The sequence below is a fragment of the Cyprinodon variegatus genome, unplaced genomic scaffold (assembly GCF_000732505.1).
Source record: "Cyprinodon variegatus isolate N-32 unplaced genomic scaffold, C_variegatus-1.0 Scaffold78, whole genome shotgun sequence".
NCBI classification, from domain to species: domain Eukaryota; kingdom Metazoa; phylum Chordata; class Actinopteri; order Cyprinodontiformes; family Cyprinodontidae; genus Cyprinodon; species Cyprinodon variegatus.
Window position 1 is genome coordinate 1,586,790 of NW_015150531.1, and position 10,869 is coordinate 1,597,658.

At 39.4% G+C, this 10,869-nt stretch overlaps 1 protein-coding gene across 1 annotated transcript in view; it reads left to right on the plus strand.

The window, feature by feature from the left end:
• Window positions 1–7,432, plus strand: part of cnih4 (cornichon family AMPA receptor auxiliary protein 4) — a 14,051-nt gene extending 6,619 nt beyond the window's left edge. Inside the window, exons 4-5 of the mRNA XM_015372955.1 lie at window positions 5,395–5,535; window positions 6,010–7,432. Of these exons, the coding sequence (XP_015228441.1) occupies window positions 5,395–5,535; window positions 6,010–6,037 (169 nt within the window). The 3' untranslated portion in view covers window positions 6,038–7,432. The remainder of the gene's footprint in view (window positions 1–5,394; window positions 5,536–6,009) is intronic.
• The last annotated feature ends 3,437 nt before the right edge of the window (window positions 7,433–10,869 follow it).

The window sequence follows — 10,869 nt, forward strand, 5'->3', positions numbered from 1 at the left end:
CCCCCCCCCCCCCCCCCCCCCCGGATCATGGTGAATGGCCAGATTTTGGTAAATTCTTTAAAAATTTGATCACTGCAGCACCTGCAACCTAACACTAGCAAACTGCAAAGAAAATGTGTGGCGTCAGTCCCTTGCGGTTTGCCAGTCCTTATTAGAATTACCTTTCTTATTGTGTAACACTAAACCTCCTTCAGGTAAGCTCCTGAAGCTCCTGTCCCCTCAACAAACTGATTAATCCCTTTTCTTACATAAATGTCGAAAGTGTTAGTGGATATTTGTAATATGAAAACATTTGTAATTAAATATAGGTCACCAGATTGGTTACTGGAATAATTTCAAACAACTTTTTTTTAGCATATTTCACACAAGATTGAGAATTAGATAAAAAATAAAAACTCAAATAGAAAATAATATATCTATTTAGATTTATCTTCCAACTTTATTACATATTCAGTGGTACAAGCACGTGATAAACATTTTCGACATCAGCTAAACTTCCCCGTTTGAAATTTTAGAAATCAGAAGCATAAAGAAGCTTGGGGATTTTATTCACAGACCTGTTGAACGAGGAAAAGAAATCAGCTTATCCACTTTCCTTTTGATATATGAGCTTTTTTCTGCACCCAAAGTTCTCAGAAGAGATAAGATTTTTTAAAACAATCACAAAAAACATAATATTGCTGCGATTTATCTTCCAACTTTATTGATTGAATGACTTTATAACACAGTGGAGAAATTCACTTGTTACAACTGCTCAGTAGTCAAAAAGAAGTTGCCAAATGGAGGAAACGGTGCATGTGGGTACATACAGAATATACGGTGCGTCCACATACACATACATATATATAAATAAATAGAGTATTTAACAGGATTATTATATAGGGTTATTGCACAGGGTATTAAATGGGTATTTATATATATGATTATTGCACTGGTTATCAAATCTAAAATAAAACAGGTTATTCCACAGGATATCAAATAGTAATTGTACATTACACATCGCATAAGTTATTGCCGTTCTAGTGTACTGTTGAGTCTGGTTGCAGCAGGGATGAATGGCCTGCGGTGGTGCTCCTTTTTACAAACAGGGTGTAAAAGTCTTTCAGTGCTCAGCTCCTCTACAGTCTGGTGAAGGGGGTGAAAGGTGTTGTCCATGATGGATGGAAGCTTGGACAGCACCCTCCTCTCAGTCACTTTATCCACTGAGTCCAGAGATGCAGCCTAGCACAGGAAATTCTCATCAGTTTGTTCAGTCTCTTTCTGTCCCGCTCAGAGCTGCCAGGGGCCCAGCAGATGACAGCGTAGAGGAGGGCTGATGCCATGACAGAGTCTTAGAAGGTTTTAAGCAGGGGCCTGCAAACTTCAAAGGATCTGAGCCTCCTCAGGAGGTGGAGGCGGCTCTGGTCCTTCTTATTCAGGGCGTCAGTGTTGTGAGTCCAGTCCAGTTTATTATTATTGACCTGAACACCCAGGTATTTGAAACTCTCCACAGTTTCTATGTCCTGCCCCTGGATGTTTATGGGGGAGTGAGGTGGGGGTCTTCTCCTGAAGTCGGTCACCATCTCCTTGGTCGTACTGGTTTAAAGACACAGGTGGTTCTTCTCACACCAGTCCAAAAAGTTCTGATGACCGATCAATACTCAAAATCGTTCCCCTCAGAAATCCAGCCCACAATGGCCAAGTCATCGAAGAACTTCTGGAGATAGCAGCTGTCTGTGTTGTAGGTGAAGTCCGAGGTGTAGAGGGTGAAGAGAAAGGGAGACGAAACGGTACCCCGTGGGGCCCCTGTACTATAGACTGCCACCGCTGACTGGCAGCCATGCAGCCACACATGCTAATGGCAGTCAGTGAGGGAGTTGATGGTCCAGGCAGCAAGATGTTTGTCCACTCCAGTGTCCTCCAGCTTTCCCCTCAGCAGCTCAGGTCTCATTGTGTTGACAGCGCTAGAGAAGTCAAAGAACATGACTCACTGCGCTCACGGTGGTCTCCAGGTGGGCGAGCGTCCACTCAGGTTGATGATGGCATCCTCCACTCCAATGTCAGGTCGGTAAGCAAACTGCAGAAGGTCCAGGGTGGGGCTTACCACGGTGCGTAGGTGAGCTGGCATGAGGCACTTCATGGTCTTCATCAGGTGGGAGGTCAGAGTGACTGGTCTAAATTGGGCCAGTTCCATTGCGTGCAGCGTTTTGGGAACCGGTTCCACACAGGTCTTCCACAGGGTGGGGACCACCCCCAGGCTGAGGCTCAGGCTGTACATGTAGCTAAGGATCTCACAGAGCTCATCAGCACAGGTCCTCAGCAGCCTTGGGGGAGATGCTATCCGGTCCTGAGGCTTTCCTCTGTTTCAGTCACCGAAGCTGACCTCTTACCTGCATCGAAGTGATTGTAAGGGGGAGCGAGGCAGGACAGAGGGTGTGGGTGGGTGGGGGTTTGTGAGAGTGGCGGTGAGGTCGCTGGTGGCCTGGGGATTGAAGACGTTGGGAGAGTTGAGGACAGGGAGGGGGCCCAGTGTGAAGAACCTGTTAAACTTGTCTGCAAATTTGATGTCATCATCTGCAGGCCTGCTGGTCCTCTGCCCAAAGATGTCCTTGAGACCTTTCCATGCATTTCTGACTTTGTTCTGTACCAGTTTTCCTCCATCTGCCTCTCATGGTCCTTCTTTGCCGCCTTGATCTTCCATTGGAGCTCTCGCTGAACTCTGCGCTGCTCTTCCCTTTCCCTTGAGTCGAAAGCCTTTGTCTTCTGGTTTAGAAGTACTTTCAGCTCAGGGGTCGTCCCGGGGTGTTTGTTTGGAAAGCTTCATAGCCGTCGTGTAGGCACAGTGCTCTCCACACAGAAGGTCATGTAGTCAGTGATGCATTCAGTCAGGCTGTTGATGTCATCACCATGAGAGCTATGGAACATGCTCCAGTCTGTGGTTCTGAAACAATCCCTGTTTCTCGGTGGCCTCATCTGGTCATTGATGATGATGTTAAGGACTAGTGACACGCAGTACTGGGATGTAATCTTCTCTGCTGTTCTCAAAACTCTCCTCACGTTATTACAGTCTGAGTCCTCGACACCAATCAGTGAGACAACTGGTCAGAACACTCGCTATTGTGCTTCTGTAGAAGGTGGTGATGATGGGAGGGGGCAGGCATCCTCTCCTCATCCTCTGCAGGGAGTACATGCGCTTTTGTGCCCTTTTGACCAGTGAGGTTTTGTTTACAGGTCAGGTGAGGGTGTCTGTTATGTTCACCCCCAGGAATTTGGTGCTGCTGACCACCTCTACAGCTGAAAATGAGCCGTGTTTCACCATCTCTCACTCACAAACACCAAAAGCCCCTCTTCTCTCTTTTTTTCACTCTCCCAAAAAGTCCTATCTGTGCTGATGAGTTTAAAGCCGTCCAGGGAAACAAATAGGACAAATCCATCTACCCACTTTTCAATGAAGTGCATGATACTAACGTCCCTGTACCTCCTCTGAAATCGGGTTAATGCTACAAGTTCCTTAGTCTTGTGGCGGACAGATCTTACGTTTCCCATGACAACCAATGGTAAATAACTTTTCCTCCGCTTCGTCCTGCAACCCCTGCAGCCTCTCCGTTTTCTCCTTATTTGTGCAGGGATATCTGGTCTCACGAAGTGGTGGCAACGTAACGCGCATGCATAGCACAATTTTGCCATCATGCATAATCAGTGCCACAAACACTTGATAAACTACTTGCTGTTTTGTTCACTATATTTATGTGAGGGTGAAAATTAAAATGTCAATACATAATTAAAGCCGCAAGCAGCATTGGGTGGTCATCGCAGCTAAGCGCCTCTCAGCCTATTGCGACCACGGGATCTGTGCACGCCATCCCCACGCCTACGGCAATGTGGCCTAAATTCAACCTTCCTGACAGCATTTCTAGCCCTCTCCTATCCCAAATGGCACACAGAGAAAAGCAGGAGATTCCAACAGTGAAACATGGGACATCCTGATCTCAGGGTGCGGGATAAACTGATATCTTCAAATCTGGTTGTCTCTGTTCAAAGATGACACAGAAAAAATGGATTGAATGATCTACGTTGGAATGCAAAGTGCCTTACTTTGGCATATTTAACCAAAACTGTGCCTTGGACGTAGTTAGACCAGCGTGTTTTCTGCCTTCTGACCTAGACAGAAAGGGACCCTCCAACGTAAAAAAAAGTGACTTTTTTTCCCTCAGGGGGCGGGCTTTAAAGATGTCATTTGATCAGCTATTTTTGGGGGCTACCTAAGGGGCTCATTACTACCAAATTTGATTTGAATTTGATTTTGTTTTGTAAAACTTTTGCCTTTTCAATTGCTTGAAAGGTTAGTTGGATTCCGTTAAATTATTCATTGTTTGTTAAGGCACCCTAAAATCCATTCTTAGGCAGCGGAGAAACTTTCAAAACACAATAGGTCTTCGCTGCTAACCTAATTATCGGCACTTGCAGCATCAACACTTTGACCATGTGCTTATACAGTATACCCAGACCCAGCGGTTCTCCTGCATTGTCAGAATGGTCCGAATAACAACCTTTTCTGCATTTTGGGTGCAATCTCTCGTAACCTGAAGCCGAATAATCACGCAGAACATCTTATGTTCACTAGCTGTGATCAGTTGTTTGCTGAAGACTGCAGCAACAAAAAGGCAATATATACATAGAGAGAGTTGAAGGCCCAGTTATTTAGTGTTCCAAACTATTGTCTTCCATAGATAAAGTCCCAACTGCTGCGCTGGACAGCTATGCAATGTAAGTGAATGGAAAATACATATTTAGGCAAAACTCTGTCAGATATACATTCAACACTTGGGAAAAGACCCAACTCATCCTACAGCGACAATCAGAGAATGTGGTCATAAAACTAATGGGCAGGACGTTCACAATGGACTTTTTTTTTTTACATCACTGTCACTGGCGAACAGGGTCCTGGGAAGAAAACAGCTGGTCTAAAGTTCCTCCAGGACACGCTGAATTCTGCACGCAGGTGTTCACATCTAGCAGTGCTTTGCTGACCCTGTATGCACCCAAAAAGAGAAAAAAACTGTCTATATTCTCAGCACCATGCACCAGAAAGTAGAGCTGACAGGTAGCGGGTGGAGAAACCCGGGTTAGAGTGGCTCTAGTGTCAAGGGAAGCAAAATTCGCAGCATTTAAACAACATTAACTTTTGTTTACATTCACATCAGCAAATCCAGTCAGGTACAGGGCATTCACCAAAAATCCCACATAATGTAGCTGAGTCAACTTGCATCTGGACAACTTTGAATTTTAATGAGATCTTATTCAGATGCACCTGTCCTTGAGCTGCATGTTATTATTAAGTAAAGAAGTACTGTTTTTTTTTTCCTGTTCACGCTGTAATAAAGCTGTCTGTTGATTCTTCTTGTATTTTTATAGGTATGTGAAAATTCCTATGGGAAACATGGGTGTTTTTGACCCAACTGAAATCCACAACCGGGGTCTACTTAAATCATACATGAAGGAAGCCATGATTAAACTAGGATACCACCTGCTCTGCTTCTTCATTTATTTGTACAGGTAACACACATTAACACTCTAAAGTAAAAAAAATGTATCCTATCTAGGGCTGCACAATATATGGATAGTTATTGTCATCTCTGTAACAGCCTGTGTAGTTGGCATAATGCAAAAAGCTGCATACACTTTATCAACGTTAAGATATACTGAGCAATAGTGGCAAACATGAGAAACACAACTGTTCTCTGTTGTCACCTCCAACATCTGTTTATGAAAGGTTCAGGGATAATATCACATAGATTTGGAATTTGTTTGTAAAAAAAAAAAAGTAAAATGTGCAAAAGGCTTACATTTGAAAGAATTGATGCACTGTGAATCCTGTAAGTATCCATTCATATATTATAAGTAATATCCTTATTGCAATATTAGGCAGGTAACACACGTCAGGTTTTCCTGATATTGTGGAGCCCTAGTCTCATACCATTATGTTAATAAGTTAATGTTAATCATTTTTATATGTATATGTACTTCCAGCATGATCCTGGCTCTGATCAATGACTGAAACCTTCAGCAGTTCGCCCATCTTCACCCCGGTATTTTCTGGATGAAACATCCCAAAACACTTTGTTGTCAGAATCCTGAGTTTGCAGTTTTGATACAGTTATATGGTTAATATTTAACCATTTAATGCTTAACATGTTTGAAACAGCCCAAAGAAATGTTTGTTTTGTGATATAGAAAACTGCCATATGTTATTTCATTTTCAAACCTTTGTTTGGCATCAAGGAACTTCTCACTTGCTACTTGATGCCCTGAAATAAGAAACTTTCACTGTACAATTGTGTATGTTTTTGGTGGGTTCTTTTTTTTAAGAGTTTAAACCAGCTAAAAGAAACACCTAAAATGTTACTTTCAAAGAAATTCACTGGAATTCAATGAAAAATATGTATTGTTGATGGGGAAAGCTTGCTTCAATGCTGTAAATATATTGATAAAAGCTGAGCATAGGTGTTGATTGGACTAAGGCGAAGTGTGCAGAAAGGTTTGGATCTGTATACACTCATGGGGGGGGGAATTTCATCCTTGTTTCATTACTTGTTCATTCTAATGTCGGATGGGAGAAAAAACACAGCTGTTTGGACAAATATCAAAATAAAAATAGCCAATAAGAGTTTAATTAAAAAGTTGATAACAAGAATTTTCCACAGATTCTTGTTAATAACCAACATTACAGAAGCATTTGAATTAATAGCCCTTTTACTGCCAGAAACTGCTATTAGGCATCCAATGTTTTCTGTTTCTTTTTGCTAAATGGAAACATAGTTCTGGTTTTCGAAAGCAAAGTTGGTCTAAAATATTTCCCATTTAATATTTTCCCGCTCTTAAAGAACCATGTAAAATCAGATTTTTACTTAATACAGAACATCACATGAAGAAAGTTATGGATGCTGTGATTGAGAAGTATTTCATTTCATTATAAACCAACTTGACAGTAACATTGTGCTCATAATTTCTCTGGTGTAAAAGAATTTAAATCTAAAAGTAGCTTGATTACAGCTTCAATTACCACCAATGGGTTGTTCCAGTGTTAAAAGAAAAAACAGACAAATCAAAATTCACATAACTACTTGTGGTTTTATGTTACTGTTTTATGCTGAGAAACCCCATCTATGAAATGTTCACATGCCTTATTCATTGCTTAGTACTACTTAATATTTTATGTACTTAATATTCTGGCATGAATCAATAACAATATGATAAGTAGTTTAAATTTGCTTGGAAAATTCTAATTTCTTGGATCCAAAAGCACTATTGAGCACTAAATTGAGTATATTCTGTTGGAATTTATATGAAATGTGAAACCTGACATTACTGACCATTGTGGGAAAACTTGTCATGCTATAAAAGTTTTTTGCATAAGATCCATCCTTTAAAGCCCTTTTACAAATCTGCCGTTTGTAAAAAAAAAAAAAAAAAAAAAGTCTGCCTCCATTGTACTGCTATGAGTTTAAAATCAGTTGTTTTTACTGTGAGGTCTGAATTCACCTTTACTGACTTCATTGGTTTTTTGTTTTTGTTTTTTTTGTTGAAAGTTTTACTTTTTCACTTTTTAAGAGGACATTTTTTCACTCCATGTGGGCATGTTGAGGGTAATATTGTAAGGATAAGCATATGTAAATTTACTGACTTCCAAGAGATAACTTGAGTCGAAAAAATATGCTTTATACAATGTCTAAAATCTTACAAAACGTTTGAATTTATTAGTGTGCTGGTAAGGTTTCAAAGTCTATTATTTGGGGTGACAGTTTTTTTTTTTCTCAACTGGGGGTTTAAATCTGTGGGAAATCAAAAATTGGTGGGAGAATAACATTAAATTTGTGTTTGATATACACTAACCATGTAGTGTGTTTTCTTTTTTGCTGAGAAAGTGTTTCTTAATTAAAACAGCAAAATCAACCCAATATGATTGTTTGCCATTGCTAAACAAGCACTTCTTTTCAAGTCTGCAGAGCGGTGACCTCACTTCACTTTTCTGTGAAATCCAGCTTCTATAACCAATCAGAATCGCTAGATGGGATGAAGAAGCGGAGCGGTGATGAAGCTTTTACAGGTCAAATAGGAGTTGAGAGGAAATGATGTTGACAAAGGATGATATTAGGAATGATCTTAGGATGTTTTTAGTTGGCTTTTAAAAAAGCAGTTTTAATTCAACCCTAGAAAAACTGCTCGTCATCCTCCCTTACCTCCAGTACAGACGGTGGCCAGCTGCAGCCTGGATGAACCAAAGCAATACACCTTTTAGTGCTTCCGGGGCTTTTCTTTCCAGGCACATTCAAAAGTTGTGCATCAAATACAATTCATCAGCAGTCTGTAAGGTTGCATTTCATTGATGCTTTTATTTGCTAATTGTTAATAATGAGATTTTGTTTGACAGGTTGCGAGGGGTGATGGCAGGTCAAAACCCAAAGATCTTTGAGGCTAATTAACTACTAAATATTGTATAACCATCATTCCACCCACTAAAGGACACAGTTATATTCACTGCTAATACAGGAGTGCCATTTTATGTAATGTAATTCATTTATACATGGAAATAAGCACAATAATGTCTGCTCGAAAGGTGGCAACATTGGTCGAAATTAAAAATGATATTTTAAAACCCAATACAGCACAAACTACTTTTTAATCTCCACAAATCTGCATTCAGGTAGCACTAAAAGAGTAAACCACTTTGGTTGAACTCTGAGCTTCATGGGGGGATGATTGACCTTAAAGTAGCACAAATTATGATTCTAATTGAAAAAAAGTGAAATGATGAACATAGCGGCCTGCTCTACCCAACTCCAACGCTGTCTGCCTGGGCAAGCTTTGATGATCCTCTCCAATACTCCTTTCATCATCCATAGTTAGCCTCTAGACCAGGGGTCAGCAACATGAAAGAGCCATAATAGACCTTATCATCAAATCTGTCTGGAGCCACAAAAATGTAAAAGTTTTATATGAGCCTTATATGGCAAAATTGATTGATTTTGCCATATTGATCGGTAATGATTGGCGGTATTGATCGGGCACTAAGTGTATTAGGCCGGTATAGAAAAAGGACTATGTGGGCTTAAATATAATAAGCATTCATGATTATATGTTTAACCTCGAACAAAAGTCACATCATGTCACTATGGATTGAAATGGAATTATAGAAACACAATAAAAAAAAGTCTGATTTTTGGTGTTATTTTTATTTTGAGTATATTTTTTTGGGGTGGGTGGGTACACTTACCTGCATAAAAGTTCCCCCTGTTCGATCTGCGAACGGTTTTCCATGCTTGCCACAAAACTAGCAGAAGTGTTTAAGTTTGGACTTCTTAAATCTATCTTTGCTCTCAATTAATTCAGAAGTTCTGCAATCACATTTTTTCTCTCACTCCCAGCTTGGTGGTTGGCTTGATATTTAGCAGCCTTCCCTGGAAATGCCTTTCCAAATTACTTTTATTATTTGAAAATTTCTCATTCCAAAGCAAACATGCAGGCAATCCTTCCACATTGGTAATGAAAGCAAATGATTTACTCCATTCTTCTTTGTAGTAACGGTAGTCCTCATCACTCACACAAAATTTGAAAATGAATGGCTGCTGACTTTTAAGGGTCAGCTGCCTGATTCTGTGTTCAACTGTTTTGCACCTCCAACTGCTGAATCTTCCTTGCAGCACTGTCCACTTCACCTTTAGAGAAAAGAAAAGGATAAACTCTTACATCACTTTTCCATTTTTTGGTTAATCTACATAATTGGATGCTATCAGTAAGCCTGACAGTAACTCTTAACTTTCATTTAGTGAAGAAAGGAACATTAAGGTATTTATTGCTATATTGTGTCAAATATGATGGTGCTTACAATCTAATTTATGTGATTAGAAAAATTGAAACATTAACTTCTCAGATTAATTTTGCTGCATTAGCAGACTGATTTTGACATCTCCAACAAAACTTCCAAATCTATCTAACGACCCACTGAAATTATCTTGGGATCCCACTTTTGGAAAAAGCTAAATAAACTTATAACTCTGTTTTCTTTAAGAAAGAATGAATATGTTAGGTTTGTTGAAAAATTCACAAGGAGAGGTATGGCAGCTGTAGTCATGATTTTTTTTGCACTGCCTCCAGGTGGGACCAATGCTCTGAGCTGCTCTCTTTAACATTTTATTGTCACCTGCAAGGCATTTTTTTCTTCCAGATACCTTTTTTTGCAAAAATCAATTCAGGTAATGGGTTTAAAAGTTATTTTTTACATGGATATCATCACATATAGGAGTAAAGGGAAATTAGTTGGCAGATAAATGTGCAAAACAAGCAACAAAAAATAGATCTATTGATATATTGGTATAATTCAGTAAAGAAGAAATTAAATCTATTGTTAAACAAAATGTTAAGGAAAGTTGGCACAAGCAGAGCGAAGAGGATAGAACTGGAAGGTGGCTTTATTCAAAGAATAGTTGGTAGAATGAGGAGAACAGGAAGAAATAGAGAAGAGGAAAGCATTATATCCAGATCACGTTTTGATCATACAAGGTTAAATAGTATTGCTTTCAAGAAGAGACAGTAAAAAATGATTTGTTATTCTGTTCTAAATATTCTATTGAGAGAAGGGAATTTGTTTGTCGATTACAAGAAAATCAATTTGAGTTAAATATACAAAATATTTTGGACAAACTTTCTACTTCTAAATGGTTTTGTTATTCAATGACTTACCTTTAGAAAAGAAAATTAATATAAATGATGTGAGCTTTATGATTTAATTATAATTGTTGTGTGTGTGTGGAAGAATATATATATATATATACATACATACATACTTACATAGTATAGTACCATATGTATGTATGTATGTATGTATGTATG